Source organism: Amblyraja radiata, chromosome 29 (assembly GCF_010909765.2).
Source record: "Amblyraja radiata isolate CabotCenter1 chromosome 29, sAmbRad1.1.pri, whole genome shotgun sequence".
Classification (NCBI taxonomy): domain Eukaryota; kingdom Metazoa; phylum Chordata; class Chondrichthyes; order Rajiformes; family Rajidae; genus Amblyraja; species Amblyraja radiata.
This window is the reverse complement of record NC_045984.1, coordinates 16,427,865-16,451,019: the sequence shown is the minus strand read 5'-3', so window position 1 is coordinate 16,451,019 and position 23,155 is coordinate 16,427,865. Positions and strand designations below refer to the sequence as shown.

Sequence of the window (23,155 nt, the reverse complement as noted above, 5' to 3'; positions counted from 1 at the left end):
CAAGCGGGATTCGAACCGGCCACCTTCCGGTCGCCAGCCGAACACTTAGCCCATTGCACCATCTGTCGTCCCAACATGAAGCGTGATACAGACCCTAAGGCCCACACAGTCCGTGCCGACCAGCAATCACCCCATACACTAGTGCTATCCTACACACTCAGGTCAATTTGCAATTTTATCTATTGTCCCGAAGTGTCAACCATCCCTTTGCCTCCAGTTGCTGCTTGATCTATTGTGCTCTTCCAGCAGTTTATTTTTTTAATATCTCTTGTGATGACACACTTTCATAAACATAACCTGGCTGATATGTTGATCAGGAATTAGACATCTCAGTTCCTAATGGTGCTACCACTATAACTTGAAGTCCCACCCCAGACTACATTCTGCCTCATTGTTATTTGTAGTGCTATTTCCTGATGTTGTTCAATGTGAAAGGGCTTTGATTCATCAGATGAGGGAGGGAGGAAGGAAGGTGATAATCAGGAGGATGTTTGTTTGCCAGTTTCACCTGGTGCCAGGGGACTTCATAGGATTTTAAGTCAATGTTGAGAACTTCAAGGGCTACTCCTTGCTGCTGCCTGGAAACCACAATGTGGCCTCTTCTGATGGATCTATCTTGGCAGTGGTACAAAACGTAACCAAGAATCGTAATGAAGGAGTCTGGCAGATTGTCTTTAAAGTATGATTCTGAGAAGACAACTATGTCAGGCTGTGATGTGACTAGTCCGTGGTACAAATCTAATCCCAAAATGTTTGTGAGTTGGTGTTTGCAAGGTCAATTGTGTTGGGGAAGCCTTCACCATGTCTGAATTTGCTGATTTGGTCAATCCCATGTGGAGTATTTGGTTTTATCCATTTTCTGTAGCAGCAATGGTCCAAATGTGAGATTTGTGTTAAGCACATTGCTATGGGTGGAGTCAAATACAGATGAGAGCGAATAAGCATCAGAAAAAAGACTTTGTTATAATTTATATTTTGGGAAATTTCATAGAAACATAGAAAATAGGTGCAGGAGAAGGCCTTTCGAGCCAGCACCGCCATTCATTGTGATCATGGCTGATCGTCCCCAATCAATAACCCGTGCCTACCTTCTCCCCATATCCCTCAATTCCACTAGCCCCTAGAGCTCTATCTAACTCTCTCTTAAATTCATCCAGTGATTTGGCCTCCTCTGCCCTCTGTGGCAGGGAATTCCACAAATTTACAATTCTGGGTGAAAAAGTATTTTCTCACCTCAGTCTTAAATGGCCTCCCCTTTATTCTAAGACTGGGGCCCCTGGTTCTGGACTCGCCCAACATTGGGAACATTTTTCCTGCATCTCGCTTGTCCAGTCCTTTTATAATTTTATATGTATCTATGAGATCCGCCCTCATCCTTCTAAACTCCAGTGAATACAAGCCTAGTCTTTTCAATCTTTCCTCATATGACAGTCCCGCCATCCCATGGATCAATCTTGTGAACCTACGCTGCACTGCCTCAATCACAAGGATGTCCTTCCTCAAATTAGGAGACCAAAACTGTACACAATACTCCAGATGTGGTATTACCAGAGCCCTATACAACTGCAGAAGAACCTCTTTACTCCTATACTGAAATCCTCTTGTTATGAAGGCCAACATTCCATTAGCTTTCTTCACTGCCTGCTGTACCTGCACACCAACTATTCAATTTTTAAATATTGAGAAATCCCAGCCAGGATTGCATTTCACTTTTTTTACAATTTCTACTTGACCGCAAAACCAGGGGATATTAATTTGGGCAAATATGTTTCTCAATCTTTGTTAGCAATGACAGTTTCAAATAAAGATAGTGGTGACAGTTAGGGGAAAAAAAAACTTTTTTTGATCAGGGAATAACACAAGTAATACATTAGTGATACTTTGAGAATGTTCACGTGTTTCTAACTGTTATCAGAAAGTGCTGAACTCCATCTAATACATTTTCACCTGCTGTTTGCAGACAATATTAATGCTATTCAGGCTTCCCGATGCCACAGGAATGCCTGACCTTTGTTCTGGATACAAAGGAAAACTGGCAGGGAACATAAAAACTGACTGCATAAGTTTTTATAGATATGTGAAGAGAAAAAGATTAGTTAAAACAAATGTAGGTCCCTTGCAGTCAGAAACAGGTGAATTGATCATGGGGAACAAGGACATGGCAGACCAATTGAATAACTACTTTGGTTCTGTCTTCACTAAGGAAGACATAAATAATCTGCCGGAAATAGCAGGGGACCGGGGGTCAAATGAGATGGAGGAACTGAGTGAAATCCAGGTTAGCCGGGAAGTGGTGTTAGGTAAATTGAATGGATTAAAGGGCGATAAATCACCAGGGCCAGATAGGCTACATCCCAGAGTACTTAAGGAAGTAGCCCCAGAAATAGTGGATGCATTAGTGATCATTTTTCAAAACTCTTTAGATTCTGGAGTAGTTCCTGAGGATTGGAGGGTAGCTAATGTAACCCCACTTTTTAAAAAGGGAGGGAGAGAGAAAACGGGGAATTACAGACCAGTTAGTCTAACATCGGTAGTGGGGAAGCTGCTAGTCAGTTATTAAAGATGGAATAGAAGCACATTTGGAAAGTGGTGAAATCATTGGACAAAGTCAGCATGGATTTATGAAAGGTAAATCATGTCTGACGAATCTTATAGAATTTTTCGAGGATGTAACTAGTAGAGTGGATAAGGGAGAACCAATGGATGTGTTATATCTGGACTTTCAGAAGGCTTTCGATAAGAGATTAGTATACAAACTTAAAGCACACGGTATTGGGGGTTCAGTACTGATGTGGATAGAGAACTGACTGGCAGACAGGAAGCAAAGAGTAGGAGTAAACAGGTCCTTTTCACAATGGCAAGCAGTGACTAGTGGGGTACTGCAAGGCTCAGTGTTGGGACCCCAGCTATTTACAATATATATTAATGATTTGGACGAGGGAATTGAATGCAACATCTCCAAGTTTGCGGATGACACGAAGCTGGGGGGCAGTGTTAGCTGTGAGCAGGTGGCTAGGAGGCTGCAAGATGACTTGGATAGGCTGGGTGAGTGGGCAAATGCATGGCAGATGCAGTATAATGTGGAGAAATGTGAGGTTATCCACTTTGGTGGCAAAAACAGGAAAGTAGACAATTATCTGAATGGTGGCCGATTAGGAAAAGGGGAGATGCAACAAGACCTGGGTGTCATTGTACACCAGTCATTGAAAGTAGGCATGCAGGTTCAGCAGGCAGTGAAGAAAGTGAATGTTATGTTAGCATTCATAGCAAAAGGATTTGAGTATAGGAGCAGGGAAGTTCTACTGCAGTTGTACAGGGTCTTGGTGAGACCACACCTGGAGTATTGCGTACAGTTTTGGTCTCCTAATCTGAGGAAAAACATTCTTTCCATAGAGGGAGTACAGAGAAGGTTCACCAGACTGATTCCTGGGATGTCAGGACTTTCATATGAAGAAAGACTGGATAGACTCGGCTTGTACTCGCTATAATTTAGAAGATTGAGGGGGAATCTTATAGAAACTTACAAAATTCTTAACGGGTTGGACAGGCTAGATGCAGGAAGATTGTTCCTGATGTTGGGGAAGTCCAGAACAAGGGGTCACAGTTTAAGGATAAGGGGGAAATCTTTTAGGACCGAGATGAAAAAAACATTTTTCACACAGAGAGTGGTGAATCTCTGGAATTCTCTGCCACAGAAGGTAGTTGAGGCCAGTTCATTAGCTATATTTAAGAGAGAGTTACTGTAGATGTGGCCCTTGTGGCTAAAGGGATCAGGGGGTACGGAGAGAAGGCAGGTACAGGATACTGAGTTGGATGATCAGCCATGATCATATTGAATGGCGGTGCAGGCTCGAAGGGCCGAATTGCCTACTCCTGCAGCTATTTTCTATGTTTCTATACCTGTGTCTGTCTACATTCACTCCAAATTTGCATCATATCCATACCCATTCTGTTTATCTATGCACATTTTATAACTAAATGCCAGTCTGTATGATAGAGATGCATGATAGATTCTGTGGGGGTGTTAGCTGAGCATACAAATCAGGAGCATGGTTAGTCCTGCCAACCGAATGGTTTTTTTCAGCTCTAACTGATGTAATATTATTAAAGGATTGGGCAAGCGAGATGCAGGAAACATTATCCTAATGTTGGGGGCGTCCACAACCAGGGGCCACAGTTTAAGAATAAGGGGTAGGCCATTTAGAACTGAGATGAAGAAAAACATTTTCACCCAGGGTTGTGAATTTGTGGAATTCTCTGCCTTAGAAGGCAGTGGAGGCCGATTCACTGGATGTATTCAAGAGAGTTAGATAGAGCTCTTAGGGCTAGAGGAATCAAAGGATATGGTGAGAAGGCAGGAACGAGGTACTGATTGTGGATGCTCAACCATGATCACATTGAATGGCAGTGTTGGCTCAAAGAGCCGAATGGCCTACTCCTGCACGTATTTTCTATATTATGGGATAATGGGATGCTCTGTTGGACTGAGGAGCTTCCCAATAAATGCTAACACAAATTTTGAAATATATAAATATTTATTGCAGAATTAGCATCTTGACAATGGAGAATCTGACCTGGAATTTGATATCTTCTGTAGGGATTGATGTTAGATCCTTATCTTTCATTGGTTTCATGAGAATGAAATGAACCCTGGTCAGACTCAGAAAGATACATCTGGAGACTTTGAACCTGATAATCGTGTTAGTGTTGGAAGATACTGCCCAGTCTCAGAAGGTGATTATATAAATAATAGGAATCTGTATCATAAATGCAAAACACTTTTGATGCTGAAATTCCAAACTTAAAATAGAAAATGCAAAAATAGCCAGATAGTCAGCAATATCCGGAGAGAGAAGCATTTCAGGTGCACTATTATAGATGCACGAGTATATTGTACAACATTACTCACTACAGTGATGTACTCTACATGGAAATTCTACAATGTATTATATGGCACATCTTGACTTGTAACCTTTACCACTTGCAAAAAATATCTCAATGAGGACTTGTAGAGCCTATCACCTGCTTCAGTGTTGGTATCTTTCGTTTCAAGACTAGTGTTTATTAAGTTTGTGTTTCACAATAACATCTCCACCACAGACATACAGGTGATTGAGGTCCAAAGTGGGGATAAGCTTAAACCACATAATCTCATGTTCATTAATATTAGCTATGACCCAAATTGGCATTAAATCAAATTTAATGAGGATTTACAGGTGTCAGAGGTTACGAGGAGAAGGCAGGAGAATGGGGTTAGGAGGGAGAGACAGATCAGCCATGGTTGTATGGCGTAGACTTGATGGGCCAAATGGCCTAATTCTACTCCTATCACTTATGACCTTAAAGCACCAACTACCTATTTGTATAGCTAATGCATACAATATGTGGGAAACTGAGTGATCCCACTTTCTGTGGTATAAAAAGCATCTGTGGAGGGAAATAAATTGTTCATGTTTTGAGTTGAGACCCTGCATCAGGACAGAGTGGAGGGAAGATAGATAGTATAAAGAGCTGAGAAGTGAGATACGTGCCAGTATCTGCTAGGTGGAACAATGAGGGTGAAGGATGATGGACAGATGGATCCAGCTGGGGAAGAGGGGATTGGAGTTGGGAGTGAGAGGGATAACAGGTAGAGATGTGTAAATTGCATCAACAATGTGGGCTTGAGTCTTGCTGTAAACACTGGCGACATAATGGAACAGCTGGTGGAGCTGCTGCCTCGCAGCGACAGAAAAGCTAGTTCGATCCTGACCTCGGGTGCTGTCTGTGAAGTTTACACGTTCTCCCTGTGACCGCATGGGTTTTCTCCGGGTACTCTGGTTTCCTTCCATATCCCAAAGACATGCCGGTTTGTGGGTTAATAGGCTTCTGTAAAAATTGCCCCTAATATGTTAGGGAGTAAATCCGAATGAAGAATAACATAGAACTGGTGTGAACAGATGATCGATGGTCAGCATGGACATGGTGTGCCCAAGGACCCGTTTCCATTCTGTATGTCTACGTGGCATACAGAATGGATGAAAATTGACTCTCATGGCTCCAGGAAAGCAAGCACTACACAGCCAGTTTCATGTTCATCATTTTCTGCAGGCATATGGTTTGAGCACAGGGTGTAGTGACACAGGGCATAAAACCACTACAGAAAGGTCAAATGGCACCAAAAATGAAATATGTTTGGTAATTGTGGTTAAGAGGTTATAACGAACTAACCCAACTATTGGTAAGAATGTTAAGAAATTATCTGAAATCTAACAACTCATTCTCCTAGTTCTTCCAGCTTCACCTCATTTGAGGAATAAATTGCTCAAGATTCTATGATTCTTCTTGCAACACAATAAAATTGCAACACAATAAACAATTAATGCTTCTTTATGATGTTTGCCGAGAAAATAAGTGACATATCTTTCAATAAAATGTTACAACTGTAACAAGATAATGGATTTTAATTACACTGGTGACTGCGTGCAGGGATAATGATGGAAAGGATAGAGTCAGAGGGACGTTCTCAACACCACTTATTTTAGTGCAATCTACAAACTTACCAATTGTGCATTTTACATTCTTATCCAAATCCTTGATATAGTTGACAAAAGGCATAGGGTAGTGGTGGAAGGTTGTTTATCGGACAAGATCCTTCTGATAAGTGGTGTGCCTCAGAGATTAGTACTGGGCCCAAACAGAGTGATCTAGTATGAAAAACAACCTTCCACCACAACCCTCTGCTTCCTGCCATCAACCCAATTCTGCACCCAGTTAAATAGCTCTCCCTAACCTTCTTCTACGTCTTCTTCTTGCGTATGGCGTGCACAGCATAAAGTTGTAGGATAACTTGTTCTGTTTGATCTTATTTGATTGTGCACACCAGGTTGATTGCATTCGTCGAAACAGGGCAGATCACGTGAAGGTTGCAATCTCCCATCCCGATCTAACCTTCCAGAGCAGCCTACCACGCAGAACCTTATCAAAGGCCTTCCTGGACTCAATATAGACTAATAAATCTACAACCCCCGCCACCTTGGTTATTTTGTTCAAAAAACTCAATCAAATTCATGAGACACTATCTCTCACGTATAAAATTGCGCTGACTATCCACAATCAACCCGTTTTACCAAGTACATGTATACCTTATCCTTCAGAATTCTCTGTGGTAACTTTCCTACCACAGATGTTAGGCTTACTAATCTATAGTTCCCAGGTTTAAAAAAAAATAAAGCTCTTCTTTAATAGGGACAATGTAAGCCACCCTCCAGTGTCTTTGGATAGATCTGATCAGGCCCCAGAGATCTATCTACGTTCATACGTCTTAGGATATCCAGCACTTCCTCGATGCAACATGACTAGCCTTAAGACATCATTATTAACTTTCTCCAGTTCCCTAGTCTTCATGTCTTTCAACAAAAAACAGAAACATTAATTGAGAATCTTGCCCATCTCTTGTGGCTCCACACACAGAGGACCACGTTGGTTTCTGAGTTACACTATTCTCTCTAGTTACCATTTTTCCTTTAATATATTTATAAAATCTCTTTGGATTCTCCTTAATCTTATCTGCCAGAGCTGTTTCACGCCCCAGTTTTGCCTCTTGATTTTCTCAAGTATACTCCTCCAGCAAAATGCTTGACCCCAGCTGCATGTATCTGATCTATGCCTCCTTTTTGTTTCAATTTCTCTCATCATCCAGGGTCCCTTACTCCAGCCTGCCTTGCCCTTCACTCTAACAGGAACATGCATACATAGAAATCAGTTAGAAAATATTTTTAAAACTTCCACATTGTCATCTCAGTCACTCGCCCTGCCCAATTTCCCTTTAAGAGTAGGACAAACTTTGTTCTCTCCCTGGAGGCACTCTATATATTGTCTGGGGGAAACAGTCTTGAACAGACTTGATGAATTCCACCCCATCGAAGACCTTGGCACTATGACAGTCCTAGTCTATATCAAGACCGTTAACATCCCCTGCTATAGTAACTATATTATTCTTGCAGCTGACTGCAAGCTTCTGGCATATTGGTTCCTCTAATTCTCCTTGACTATTTGGGGGCCTATAATAAAGTTGGGAGCTTTATAGTCCCTCAACTAATGCCTTCGTATCCACGTTATCAGCCTGCACCTTCAAGGATCTTTGGGATTGCACACTCAGGTCCCTTGGTTCCATAATACTCCCTGCAACCTTACCATTCATGGAATATGTTCTCGATTCATTTGTACTGCCAAATTGCATCGTCAGCCTATAACAGGTTAATTTCCAAAAAGGCAAGTGGACATCTGCAATTGTAAAAATGTTTATTACCAAATGAATAATGAACGCAAGAGAACATTGGTGAAGGTGGTGCAGCCACTACCGCACAATGCCAGAGACTGGGTTCAATTCTGATCTAGGGTGCTGTTGGTGTGGAGTTTGCAGCTTCTCCCTTGACCATGTGCGTTTCCTCTGAGTGCTCCGGTTTTCTCCCACATCCCAAAGACGTGCCGGTTTATATGTTGATTGTCCTTTGCAAAATTGTCCCAGATGTGTAGGAAGTAGGTGGGAAAAGTAAGATAACATAGAACAAATATGAACAGGTCCGCATGCACGTGGTGGGTTGAAAAGCTCATTTCCATGCTGTATCTCTAAACCGAATTAAAATTTAATACAATGCAGTGTGGGACTTTAAATATCAGGATTACTTGACATATGGAGTTACTCAATGCTTTTACACACCCATCCGAATCCAACTCTCTAGGTCCGCACTCTGTTTTCATCAATCTGGTCATAGCCAAGTAATCTCAACTAAACTTAAGCCCTGTAAATGCTCTGTATGTTTCAATAAGATCACTGCCAATTTCTCTACCCATCCCACCCCATTTCAGGAATCAATCTGGTGAACCCCTGTGGCACTCTACCTAAAATAATTTCTATGGCATGGAAACCAGACCAATACAATATATGTGTTTACGAAGGAACTGCAGATGCTGGAAAATCGAAGGTAGACAAAAGTGCTAGAGAAAGTCAGCGGGTGAGGCAGCATCCATGAAGCGAAGGAAATAGGCAATGTTTCGGGCCGAAATCCTTCTTCAGACTGATGTAGGGTGGGGGGTGGGGCGGGGAAAGGAAAGGAGAAAGAAAGAGGTGAAGCCAGAGGACGGAGAGAGAGCTGACAAGGGAGGAGACAGCAAGGGCTACCGGAAGTTGGAGAAGTCAATGTTCATGCCGCTAGGGTGCAAACTGCCCAAGCTGCACTATGAGGTGCAACTCCTCCAATTTCCGGTGGTGCTCTCTCTGGCCATGGAGGAGGCCCAGGACAGAAAGGTCAGATTTGGAATGGGAGGGGGGGTTGAAGTGCTGAGCCACAGGGAGATCCGGTTGGTTATTGCGGACCGAGCGGAGGTGTTCGGCGAAACAATCGCCAAGCCTACGCTTGGTCTCACCGATGTAGATCAGCTGACATCTAGAGCAGCTGATGCAATAGATGAGGTTGAAGGTGCAGGTGAACCTGTGTCGCACCTGGAACGACTGCTTGGGCCCTTGAATGGAGTCGAGGGGGGAGGTAAAGCAACAAGTGTAGCATCTCTTGCGGTTGCAAGGGAAATTGCTCGGGGAGGGGGTGGTACGGGAGGGAAGGGGAGAATTGACAAGGGAGTTACGGAGGGAGCGGTCTTTGCAGAAAGCAGACCGGGGGGGAGATGGGAAGATGTGGCGAGTGGTGGGGTCATGTTGGAGGTGGCGAAAATGACGGAGGACAATTTGTTGTATGTGACGGCTAGTGGGGTGAAAGGTGAGGACTAGGGGGACTCTGCCCTTGTTACGAGTGGGGGGGATGGGGAGAGAGAGCAGTGTTACAGGGTATTGAAGAGAGCCTGGTGAGAGCCTCACCCGCTGAGTTTCTCCAGCACTTTTGTCTACCAATACAATATATTCCAGGTACCATGTCACCATTTACTTTTCCTCATGATTTTCTTTTTCCTCAGTTACAGCTATGGCTTTTACACAACCTGGACGTTTAATAAAACAAAGCTGTAACTAGAAATAAGTAATAAGGATTTATGCACGCACAATTCTGGCATTTACCCAATTTCTTGATGACTACTATGTGTCTTCACTAAATGGTGTTAGAGATGATCATTGGAATAAGCCATGGGATTTCAGGTCTCATCATTAAAATTAAGTTTGCTTCCTTCCAAAATTGTGCATTGCTGTTTTAAAAACATGATAATTGACCTAATGTTCCATTGTTGGTTCAACTTTAAAACAAACGCCCAGGGTTTTCCCAGACTATAATATCAAGTTACCATACAACATCATGCTTAAATTTCCTTCATTCTTTCCTACCTTGCCCTCAGATCTTCACGGGACCCCTGCAAATCCACCATTTTGATCACACTTCAGTTCATTGAATAGTTTACCTTTGTTTGCCTGAGCATTATTTTTTTCCCCTGACAGGTCTACGAAAATGCACATTTTAACATGTTAATCCCTTTATTAAAATGAAAGTTACTGCTGTTGGATGAGGACAGGATTGAGGATATACAGGATTGTCTTGCGGCTTCTTCCATGTTTTAGACACAGATTATGTGATTTTAAGAACTGCCAGTTTCACGAGGAACCCAAGGACAGCCAAAATCTATGAAACCGGACTAAAAAGCCTGATGATTCAGGATTAAAAAGGTTAAAGCCGGTAAAGAATTTGAGATGCAGATTGAATTAAGCGATACAATTATTTAATGAGTTACAATGCCATACACTCATTATAAAAGAATAAGAATTCATAAAAATATTTTCTTTTAATACACATTTTGAATACTCAGCAAAGTTGTAGTTGGTTCGTGCCCAGAAACACACTCCCTGGGTGGTGCAGCTTGTAGAGGTTAAAATAAGTCTTTTACTGAATGGCATTGTGAAACCAAGTTCCTAGGGGGATGAATTTCAGAAACATGGCTGCTAACCCAAACAGCCAGAGAGTGTTCTTTTTTTAAAACAAAGTTGGTCAAATTCCCAACAGCAGGTTTGGACATATCTTTCAAAGTTGAGAGAATAAATATTTAGATCTTTATACTCACTCCCAATCACAATGGAGTTTAAGGCCTGTAAATAGTTTAGGTGAATCAACACCAACTCCATGCTGTATTGTTACAATTCATGTAAATTTAACCAAAATTTAGGCTAGCAAGTCATATCAAATCACAGTTGAAAAATTCATTTTATCCCCTTGCTCAGAACTGATGTTATAAAGAAAATGGTAAACTGATGTAGTTATGATTGAAGATTTCTGGGGTGTTGGCGAGGTTGGCAAATATGTTGTTTGACAAAAGCAAGTCACCAGGGACTGAATATCAGCAATGGTCTAAAATCATTTCTTGTATTTCTTAATTGTTGATCATTTTTCTTTCTCAGAGGTATTCCTGTAGGAAGTGTAGCAGCATTATCTCATAGTGCTCTCCAGACTCAGGGCAGCGAATACTGTGTCGTTCATTGGGGTAAATCTGTGGCAACAGACAACTAATTATTCATAAAGCAAAACCAAAAGCAACATATAGCAGATGCAAAAAACTGAAATAAAGCATAGTGCTTACAATATTGAGCAGGTCAGATAGTATTTGTGCCAAGGGGAACAAAGTTAATATTTCAGAGTAAATGACCTGATGTTATACGTATAGAAGCATCTGCAGTTTATTTAATTTTCACTATATTTTGTCTTACCTGAAGCTGATATGGCTTTCCAGCTCTGATCAATTGAGAGACTAGGAAATTTGTGTGGAAAAAGTGCACATTTTCATCTAAAAATCCATGCAGAATCAGCAAACGATTGGGCCTAGATGAATAAGGTACAACTCGTTTACAAAACATAATTAAGGACCACTCAAAGCACAGTTATTCCCTCTTCTCTCCTCTCCCATTATGCAGAAGATAAAAAAAGTTTGAAAGCACATACCATTAGATTCAAGGACCGCTTCTTCCCCACTATTATCTGACTATTGAAACACGTATTGTAGACTTTAGACATGAAGCGTGATACAGACCCTAAGGCCCACACAGTCCGTGCCGACCAGCAATCACCCCATACACTAGTGCTATCCTACACACTCAGGTCAATTTGCAATTTTTACCAAAGCCAATTATGTACAAGCCTGTATGTCTTTGGAGTGTGGGAGGGATCCGGAGCAAACCCACGCAGTCATGGGGAGAACATACAAACTCCTTACAGACAGCACCTGTAGTCAGTATCAAACCTGGGTCTCTGCCGCTGTAAGGCAGCAACACTTCTGCTGCGTCACTGTGCTGTTCCTAGGCTAAGGATGTTGTCCCTCTTTCCAAATCTACCATGTTGTGGCCCTTTCACATAAAACAAATCTACTCTTTCTCTGTAACTGTAATACTATATTCTACACTCTTTTGCCTTTCTCTTGTTGTGCTATCTGCTATTCTCATTTATGGCATGATTGCATTCATACGCAGTATGATTTACCTGGATACCACACAAGACAGCTAGGCTGAACATTTGTTCGCTAGGAAATGTGGTTCTCTGGCTTGAAAAATAACTGATTACTTACTCATTTGGTAGTTTTTCAACATGTAGCGCCACTGAACCAGCTTCATAACCTTGTTGATTATTTTCTGGGATGTCCATATACCGTTCTGTGTAACCAGTGTCATAGGCCATCCAGACTGTGACTGGTGCACCAGCTATGGCAACCTGCAAGATATCAACACACATTCTGGCATTTGGGCAGTGTATCATAAAGTGCAGTTTCCAAGAGGTTTCTATCAAAAACCTCTGCTACTTTTTTTTTCAAACTTCAAGTCACCCCTGGGTCATTCAATCATTACTTCACATCTTCTCATTTTTTACTTTCAGGTAAAATTGTTCCATATATCAGATGGAAAGGAGAAAAACTTTGCCCTCATACACCTATTAAATCCACTTCCAATTCTGGCCCAAAGAGGAGAACTCCAATCTTAGTTGGATCTCTGTTATGCTTTAATACCATGAACTGTTCTAGTAAATAGTGTTTACAATTATTACGTCCTAATATCTTTCCTAATGCAAGATGTCAAGATAAGGATAAAAATCCAGTTATAAGAAACTATTATCTCAAAACTGTTCAGTTTTGCATAACCGTTTTCTCTCCAACTACCTTCATCTCATAACTGAGTCTTCATTAAAGACTTCCAATGTCTGCAGTTTTTTGATTTACATTTGATAGCAATGCAAGCAGATGACTCCATGGTGATCAGAAAATGAAGATAATTAAACTCAGGACGTGTGGGATGCGGAGAGTGATAGGGAAGGACCAACTCTATCCTCGTTCCATCTGGGGGGAGGCAGAACGAGAGCAGAACTACGGGCTACTGAGGAGACACGAGTGAAGGTTCCATCTACAACAGCCGGGGTGGGGGAAGCCATGTTTACTAAAGAAAGATAGATACAAAAAGCTGGAGTAACTCAGAGGGACAGGCAGCATCTCTGGAGAGAAGGAATGTGTGACATTTTTGGTCGAGACCCTTCAAACTAGGGTAAAACAACATCTCAGGTACCCTGAAATGGAAAGACTAGTCTTTGGAGCAGGTGCAGAGGAGACGGGCAAATTGAGATTAGAGGATGGCATCTTTGAAAGAGGCAAAGTGGGGTGAGGAGTAGTCCAGATAACGGTGTGTCAGTAATTGCTATTAATCATAATTGCCAGTCGATAGTCTGTCCGTGATGGAACCAGAGAGATCAAGAAAGAGGAGAGAGGTGTCAGAGATAGTTCAAGTAAATTTCAGGGCAGGATGGATGATAGTGATAAAGTTAATGAAATCTAAAAGTTATGCATGGGTCCTAGAGGTATCTCCGATGCAGTCGTCAATGTAGTAAAGAAAGAGTTGGGGGGGAAGGTGCCAGTGTATGTTTGGCAACACATCCAACAAAAAGACAAACATAGCTGGTGCCCATATGAGTGGCCAAGGCTGCACCTTTAACGAATAAAGTGAGAGGAGACAAAAATAATTTGAGGGCGAGGACAAGTTCCACCAGTCGAAGGAGAGTATGAGTAGTGGGGAATTAATATTCCATTTTGCAAATAAGGCAGTTTGAGGTGTCAGTACTCTGTAAACAGAAATTAAATTTGTGTTATTAAATGCAGTCATAACTTGGAGTTTGACAGCCAACGAAGAGAAGGAGAAACAAAATAAAGATAGCTACGGGGGATTCTGAACAGAAAGAGAAGCTATTGTTGAAACTGCACTGATGGAACCATCGAAGAGTTCTTGCATTATACAAAGTCGAAATAATGGAAGGTGATGAAGTAATCTGATATATAAAATGTTACGTACATCAACAATGATAACGAAGGTTAATGTACCATGGCAGGTATTGCAATAGATGTTGGCAAAAATTAATTTGATGATGCGAGTGCGGTACAGATTGCAGAAAGAAACTACTACTCTACATTGTAGGAGATACTGTTTCAATCATGTCACCACTTGCTGTGAGGGAGATTACAACATCAATATCATGTCGGTACTGCTCAATGCAGTGATTACATGAATACACTGTTGTTCCACTTGATATACTGACTCAAATGCTTCTCATATTTCCCAGCCCACAGTAGCCTCCTGCAAGGCAATGGTGGGGTATTATTTGCCCCACACTCTATTTTCAAATGTTTCGGTCTAACTTACATCAAGCTCACATTATCAAATTCATTCTGGCCAAAATCCATAACTCTTCACATTGTCTCAGACCATGGCAGACAAGCTCTACATGTCGAACCATCTCCTCTTTGTACTCTCGATATTAAAGGACAAAGGTGCTAAATTATATGTGGGCATTTCAAAAAGTGATAAAGAATTTCACCTTTAATTCTGCAACATTTCTACAAACATAAACAATGCACTTTGAAACCGCTATGAGTGCTGCGACATTATGCTGCTTTTTACATAAACAGATTGAACACATTTCAATACAATGGCTCATTTCTGTTGGTACTTTGATTACCTTGAAGATTTTAGGCATGTGTATCAAACCCATGAGGGAGAGGAAACCTCCATATGACCAACCGTGGATGGCAACTCGATTTAGATCAATGAAGCCATACTTCTCTGCAACCCACTGTAATCCCTCCACCTGATCTTCAATTTCTACCTGGCCCTATGGAAAAATGGAGCAAATGGTGATGAAAGGCTCGTCTAAATTACAGCATTCTAAGGTTTGAGTACAACATCCGAGAATAAAAGCAAAAGCATTACCACCACTATAGGCAATATAACAGCTACATTATGAGCAGTGTTAGCACTGAATTGGGGCCAGACATTTGCTTTTTGGTGGAGATGATAATGGGGAGAAGTAGCAAATTATTGAAGGTGCAAGAGCATTGGGTAAGGGGGGAGGGGAGATGAAATAGGTTATGGTTTGCTTAATAAGATTCCCTCCTCTTGAAATGTTTATTTTGCAAGCTTATTTCAATGTATAGTGCAATAGTACCTGTTCACAAAAATTGAAAATACAAGATTTTAGAATTAAGTCGAGCATGTGGAATCACACTCATAAAACTACATAAGTAAAAAGTTAATTCAAAGATGACCTCAGTATCTGAAAAAAACATTAAGGACTTATTTCCTTTAGTAGAAGTCACAAAATCCAGGTGGCATGGATTTAAAGTATCTGCAAGAAGACTTGGAGGAACAGATAAGATTTCCCATACGTGCAGGGTGGGGGATCTCAAACTCATTCACTGGAAAGCCTGAAACCAATTAAAAGACATTTAATGTATATTTGAAGAATTGCAACGTGAAGAGCTAAGGACTTAATGTTGCAAAGTGAGACAAGGTTCAGTATTTTTCTATGAGTAAATTGAGGCTGAATGATCTCTTGTGTGGTGTCTCATTTCTCATCTGGCAAGAACAGTATTTTACAATTCTGGAAGACTGTGCTATATTGTCCGAATGGTTACTCATATATTTTTCTTTGTGATTCGACAAATTCAAGATGTTCACTGGATTCCAGACTGGTGAATCTGATTACGGGATACAGAGGTTTGACAGCTGAAGATAATTTTTCTCAGTAAGAGGAGCATTAAAATAAAAATGAGTGATCACTTTCAGCATCAAGCATCCCAATAGCACAGAATATTAAAATGAAAGTATAATTTTAGGGTACACATTCCAATGTTTGGCAGAGTAGGCAAACATATAAATTGCTGGGAGGATGCCAGAATACTTGCAAGTGGGAAGAGATAGATCCTGAAGATACTCGTTCACAAACAGGCAGTGGCATTAGAGGTGAACATATTCCCACTCTGGTGGGTACATAATCTATTAAGCAAAAAATACTGGACAAGTTTAAGCCCCATCTTCCGAGGAGATGAAAATGACCAGAGTCCTGGCTATCGGTTACATGTGCAGTGTTAGGCCAGTGTCAACCCAGGTCTTTACATGGAGAACATTTGGAACTAATTGACAAACACAATGATTGGTAGGGACAGGTCATGTGGAAATGTAAAACTGGCAATGGGAGCTGTAACTAGTTCAGTACTAGCGACAAACCTTCAGCCCAGAAACATGCAAATCTCATCCTAAAAATTAGCTGAAGGTACCAGAAAACATGAAAATGAGCGAGGCAGATTACATTATTGCTGGGTTCTTTTTATGAAAATATCTGAACATATCATCGTTTTTAAAGCCGAATGTGTATCGACTTTCAGGAAAAGGTAGCCCACTAGCATGAATAAGTAGTGTCGGGGAAACCTCCACTCCAGTGAGGATATTAATATTATTCTAAAGAGTGAGAGTTTCAAAATATAACACCCCTGTGACTATCACAACATGGCATGTCTGGACATCCTAATTAGATGCCACATTATAAATCAATACAATACCATTTTGTTTTTAAGGGAACCTTCGAACAAAAGACCACGCTGGCAAGATCCCCTGCCATCGATCACCACAACAGCATAGCCAAGTGATGCCAGTGTATTCAACCTCAAGTACTTTATTCCTTTGAATGAGTTGTTCACCAGCTGGACCTGAGCAAACAAAGGAAAAAAAATTCCAATGAATATTTTTGGTTATCAGGCGAGTGAGGATATTGAAATAAAGTAGAAGAGTAACACCAACAGTTCCACTGTGTGCATAATGCACTCTTATAAACTGGCTGCTTTATGGGACTAAGTATAAATGGGTACAATGACAGGATTAAGGCTAGAAGTGAGTTCCGCCTGTTTTATTGGCAAGTTCTGCATATGCTCCTTAAAGAGCATCAAGTCCTGCACCTGTGTACAAATTTGACCAAATTGTCTAGGGACAAAAAAAACATTGCTTGGATGATGGAACAAATGCTAGCAGGCTAATAACGCAGACCCGGGGTTGAAAATATTTCACGGGATGAGATGACTCTTTTAGTTTAGTTTATTGTCACGTGTAATGAGGTACAGTGAAAAGCCTTCTTATCGTTTTTATGATAAAGCTTTTTAGTTTATTTTTATTTTTAGACAATTTAACAGACTAAATGCAAACATATTAACACCGCAGTTATGCAGTTTATATGCCAACAATAATTAAAGATCTGATATGATTGGATAAGACTCCAATGTAAATCTAATATCTACACTGGGATTGGCAGAAGGCTGTGGAAGAACAGGAATTATCACATTGGCCAAGCTATTACAATGGCATTTTTTTGTAGTTAATCAGGATTTCGTTAACCCTTCACACAAATGACCAAATTTTGATTGATTTTGAATTCCTGTCAGTAAGCAATATTCCTCATGCTACTCTTGGCTCAGCAGAGCTCATTCTTAAAATCTCATGCACACACAGAATTGCTGTTGAGATTATCAGACGAAACACGAACAGTGGAAAATGCCAGCCATTTGTCCAGCAGAAAATGCCATTTTCACTATAATAATGGGCTGTGGGTTTATCAGTTGGAAGATAATTATTTTCTGAACCAAACTGCAGCATCAACTGCAGTGGCATCTACCTTCTTTACAGTGTATCAGTCCCCCTAATACTTCAGAGTACTGCTAATGAACTTGGTAGTGAATTTCTGAGCCCAGTATGATGTTGGAACGATCTTAAGACTGAGGAGACTTACTGGTTTTCATTCCCAAAGGACTGAATCACTACTCTTAATACATAATAAATGCAATTATTTCTATGAGAATGATTCAAAATATAATTCACACATCTATCCAGCTTGGATAAATCCGTTGCATCATCATCTTCAAAATCCTGGAACATCCCACCTAACAACGTTGGAGTACATTCGCTTGAAGTGTGACAGACTTACGAGCATATTCCAATACCACCATCAAGACCAATGAGGAATAAATATCAATTATGGCAGCAAAGATAATTAAATCAATGCACCACTACTAGAATCAACTCAAAATCTTTGGTTTCCGTCAGTTTGCACTCACATTTATTTAAATTTTTAAAATCTTTTAATTTAATCTTTTAAAAATAGCTCTTACAATTATAACTAAAAATATCTTGTCTTACCTGTGGTCCTCCATAAACAAAAAGAACTGTGGGGTACTTGTGAGCTGGCTGTAGGTTGTGAGGTTTGTAAAGCATGCCATACAGCTCGAATCCAGATTTACTATGGAAGCTGAAAATATCAGGTGCCACATAATCAGGAGGGCAACCTTTCAAAATAATGGAGAAAAGTTAATACATACTCTACCAAGTAACAGTATTATACATCAGTTCATCACTTTTATTCCATTTTAGATAACAACATCGCTGGTGAGAGCATTGTTCAAATTATAGTCATTGGTTATCTTATTATCAGGGGATTTATTTTCATGAAATTACAAAAAAAATGTAAGAAAGGAGATTTCTGAAATAACATAAGGAGGCTACAAAGAGATATAGTTAAGTGAGTGGACCAAAGATCTGGCATATAGTATAAGGAAACGTGATGTTGTCTAGTTTGGCAAGGACATTTTAAAAAGTGTTATCAAAATAGTGATATATTGTTGAGCTAGGAGATGCAGAGGGAGTTTGCAGGCCTGTTGCAGGATTTGTAAAATACAACAAGTTAAATATTATTGTTCACTGGTAGAATGTTAAATATAAAAGTAGGAAGCAGGAATTCACGACTCCTCCACACCATCCATTCCCCATCCTACTTAAATGGCCTCTGGTTAGTTCTGCAGTCTCTCTCCCCGTCTCTATCATCTACAGTTTACTCGGGAAATGTAGTGTGCATCCTCTCCCCTAACTCTTTTAGAGAGAAGCTGACAAATTCATAAAAATGAAGATGCTCACTTCAATTCTTTAAAATGTCAAATCTCAACAAAGAATTCAGTTGTAATATGTACTAAATAGGACACATTTCAGATTATTTAACTTAACCTTCAGTTTGCCTATTTTCATTTAATTTTAAGCTTATGAGCACAAATCTAGCAGCGAAAATACATAAAACTGGCCAGGACCTTATGAAATGTCTGCATCAGTTTAGAAAGAAAGCCAGCTCATCCCAGGCATCAAAGTAGTTAGGAAATATTACTCAATTCCAACCACTAGCCACACATGCACATCTGCATTACAAGAGCAGGCTTGCTGATTAATAATGATAAGCACCATCCGGCGACTTTCTTCTCTAGAACCCAGGATACACCTTGGACTGTGTTAGCCTCAACTTGCTGAATTTCACAACTGTTCACAGTATGCAAGTATTGAAAATTTGCAGAGTCTTGGTGACAGTTTCAAAGATCTGCCAACATGATAGATGCCTAAAAACTTTGGATCGAATAGTCGGGTATGGAATAAAGTGGATTTTAGTTGTAATATTGAAAGATATCATAGTGGATAACATCTATAAATTATTCCCTTTAGGAGCATGGGGGGGGGGGGGGGGGTGAACACCTCTTCATATCACAGAATAAGGATTTTATGTTATACTTCCAACAGGACAGCCTGTACTCACCATAAACATCACCAAATGGTTCCAATTATATATATATATAAGTAAGCTATGTCTGCTTTACAAAAGATACCAAGAAATGTATGGTGGAAACACACAATTTTTTATAATTGCTGATTTCCTATGTGCACTGATTACTTGCTGAATGAAGATCCACAGGTACAACATCTTCAGAACAGCTTTGACATGATAATTCTTAATGCATGATCTGTGAAAGCTATCTCTAAAAGGCATCATGGTCATCTTAGTCCTGCCCTTAACTGGCTATACATCCACATGCAAGATTCAATGGCTAGCACGGATTGCTTCTCTTTGTCCTCCACCAAACTTTACTTGGCCCTGCAGCAAGCAAATAAGTTGGAGCACTCAGGCAGTGACCTTATTGAAGATAATGTCTGTACAAATCTGCCAGAAATGTGGGTTTGTGCAATCTCTTTTGTAATCAAGACCATTGGAGATATTAACCTATAGTATTTAACATCCGACAACCTATAGTATTTAAAAAGTCGCATTTCTTTCCAGACACTCACCTGCAGCTTCCATCATACTGGCACAGAATTCCGGCTCTTTGTGCAGGTGGTCTTCTTCTGGACCTGTCAGTTTGTACACGTGGACGCATGGAGGAGTGCTGACATTACTGTAATGGCTGATGAACATGTCAAAGTTCTGAGGAAAATTAAAGAGATATTATCAGGACAGGTTGATATACATGTTCCCGATGTTGGGGGAGTCCAGAACCAGGGGCCACAGTTTAAGAATAAGGAGTAAGCCATTTAGAACGGAGACGAGGAAACACTTTTTCTCACAGAGTGTTGTGAGTCTCTGGAATTCTCTGCCTCAGAGGGCGGTGGTGGCAGGTTCTCTGGATGCTTTCAAGAGAGAGCTGGATAGGGCTCTTAAAGATAGCGGTCAGGGGATATGGGGACAAGGCAGGAACGGGGGTACTGATTGGGGATGATCAGCCATGATCACATTGAATGGCGGTGCTGGCTCGAAGGGCTGAATGGCCTACTCCTGCACCCTTGTCTATTGTCTATATATTGTATATAAATCACTAAATTTCCTACACTTTGAATGATCAGCTCCGATATCACAATATTAGAGATGCTTTAATAGGTAAACAGTTAAGCTACACAACCCAGCAGTGTTTATAAAACTATACGTGTAAGTGACTTCCCATCTTCCTTCTATCCATCATAAGACACCAGCTTACTTCTACCTATCGCTGGCAAATACCCCAAAACATACTGAAGGAAGAGCCAGTAACAAGAATCATTAATGACATTTTTCTAACAGTTTATGATAATCCTTAGATTGAAAACAAATGTCATCATCTTCATCAAATACAAATTCATCTTCCAAGATATCCATATCACAAATAATCCCAAAACATGCATGTCAGTCACTGATAACCATGGAAAGATAGAAATTAATCCAGCAGATAGAATGTTATGTTAAAATCAAAATTTAGCCACAGATAGTAAAAGAAAGAAGCTAAATGTGTAGGAAGGAACTGCAGATGCTGGTTTACACCAAAGATCGGCAGAAAATGCTGGAGTAACTCAGCAGGACAGTCAGCATCTCTGGATAGAAGGAATGGGTGACGTTTCGGGTCGAGACCCTTCTTCAGACTTTACACTGAAGATAGACACAAAATGCTGGAGTAATTCAGCGGGTCTCGAGTTACTCCAGCATTTTGTGTCTATCCTTAAAATAAGTCAAATGTCAGGAAACCACTGCTTTCTGTCTCAGGGAATTAAAATAAGAGGAAATCAGGAAATTGATTGTGTTTTTTTCATGATTCATGGAAACATCCCCCTAAAGCAGGTACTAAATTGTGGGCAACTATTAATCTCGGAGGGAATGTTAGGAACCAGAATACAAAATATTGATATAAATTAATAGGTAGTTAAACAGGCAGGATACATTTAGTGCTACTTTCATGGATCTGAACTTGGGCCTCAATATTTTAATGTTTTTACAAAGGATTTGGATTAAATTAGGGCAATCTCATATCCAGGCTTAATGACGTGAGCACAAAATTATTAGAAGATGAAAGTTGCAAAGATACACAGATATAAATGGGTAAAACTATGGCAGTTATGACAGTGAGAAACTATTCACCTTTAGCCTAACATAGTTAGGTGAATATATCAGAAGGATTTTTTTTAAGGGATATGAAATGACTAATTGTGGAAAGTCTGAACAAATTAGAGCCACAATTTTAGAAATCAGTGGAATATTAGACTGTTAAATGTTAAAAGGCTCATTATGCTTTCAGAACTGGTTAGTGAACAGCATCATTTATAACTCTAGTGAGGGTTCCAAATCAGAAAAGCTTCAGTTCTGTCCTTGGTTTTGGTTTAGTCCAGGGGTCGGCAACATCGCCTGCGTGCCCAGGACTGGCTGCAGTTCCCAGATCCCTCACGTCCCCGGGACTGGCTGCAGTTCCCAGATCGCCTGTGAGCCCTGGGATTGGCTGCAGCGCCCAGGTCGCCTGCGAGTCCCGGGTCTAGCTGCAGTTCCCAGTCGCCTGCGAGCCCCGGGACTAGCTGCAGTTCCCAGGTCGCCTGCGAGCCCCGGGACTAGCTGCAGTTCCCAGGTCGCCTGCCCCGGGACTTGGGGAGAGAGAAAGAGAGAGAGAAAAAAAGGAGAGAGAGAGAAAAAAAAGGAGAGAGAAAAGGAGAGAAAAAAAGGAGCGAGAAAAAAAGGAGAGAAAAAAGGAAAGAAAGAAAAAAAGGAGAAAAAAAGGAGAGAAAAAAAGGGGAGAGAGAAAAAAGGGGAGAGAAAAAAGGAGAGAGAGAGAAAAGAAGAGTGTAACTACCCGCCCAGTAGCTACCCGCCAACCCCCACCTCTGCCGGTTGCGCCTGTGCCGATGGTCACAGTGGCTGGCGGGTGGGCAGGCCAGCAGAAGGCCCTGGGGTGGCGGCCGGTTCCGCTGTCCGGTCCCGGCGACCGTTCACAGCCACCCGAATTACTTCTCTCCCGGCCACAATGCGGTGGCTCCGCGCCTGGAGCGCTGCGGCAGCGGTGAGTGAGTTGCTGGCATTATCCCCCGACCCTCTCCTTCTCAACACTCCTGCCCTCCCCGCAACTTTACCCTTGGCAGCCCATCGTTCTTGATGTTGCTGTACTGAGGGATAGCCAAGTCTTTCTTTCTTGGCTAACAACCTAACCTTCGGCCTGCAAAACACAGGCAAATTTCCGTGCCTTATTTTTGGGTAAAAACTAGCGTCTTCATTGCCGGGAAATACGGTAACTGTTTTTA

General features: G+C 41.0%; 1 protein-coding gene across 6 annotated transcripts in view; it reads right to left on the bottom strand.

Annotated features, from left to right (window-relative positions):
* Window positions 1-10,681: 10,681 nt before the first annotated feature.
* The window catches only part of dpp9 (dipeptidyl peptidase 9), an 85,169-nt gene continuing 72,695 nt past the window's right edge, over window positions 10,682-23,155 (bottom strand). For 4 of the 6 annotated variants that reach the window (XM_033046675.1, XM_033046677.1, XM_033046674.1 and 1 more), the window contains 7 exons: window positions 20,417-20,552; window positions 18,458-18,603; window positions 16,834-16,980; window positions 14,955-15,107; window positions 12,529-12,671; window positions 11,678-11,789; window positions 10,953-11,460 (listed from right to left, as the gene is read on the bottom strand). In XM_033046675.1, coding sequence (XP_032902566.1) covers window positions 11,368-11,460; window positions 11,678-11,789; window positions 12,529-12,671; window positions 14,955-15,107; window positions 16,834-16,980; window positions 18,458-18,603; window positions 20,417-20,552 — 930 coding nt within the window. In that variant the 3' untranslated portion in view covers window positions 10,953-11,367. Of the gene's footprint in view, window positions 11,461-11,677; window positions 11,790-12,528; window positions 12,672-14,954; window positions 15,108-16,833; window positions 16,981-18,457; window positions 18,604-20,416; window positions 20,553-23,155 lie in introns of all 6 variants that reach the window. The other 2 variants (XM_033046672.1, XM_033046671.1) reach the window with 1 other exon arrangement.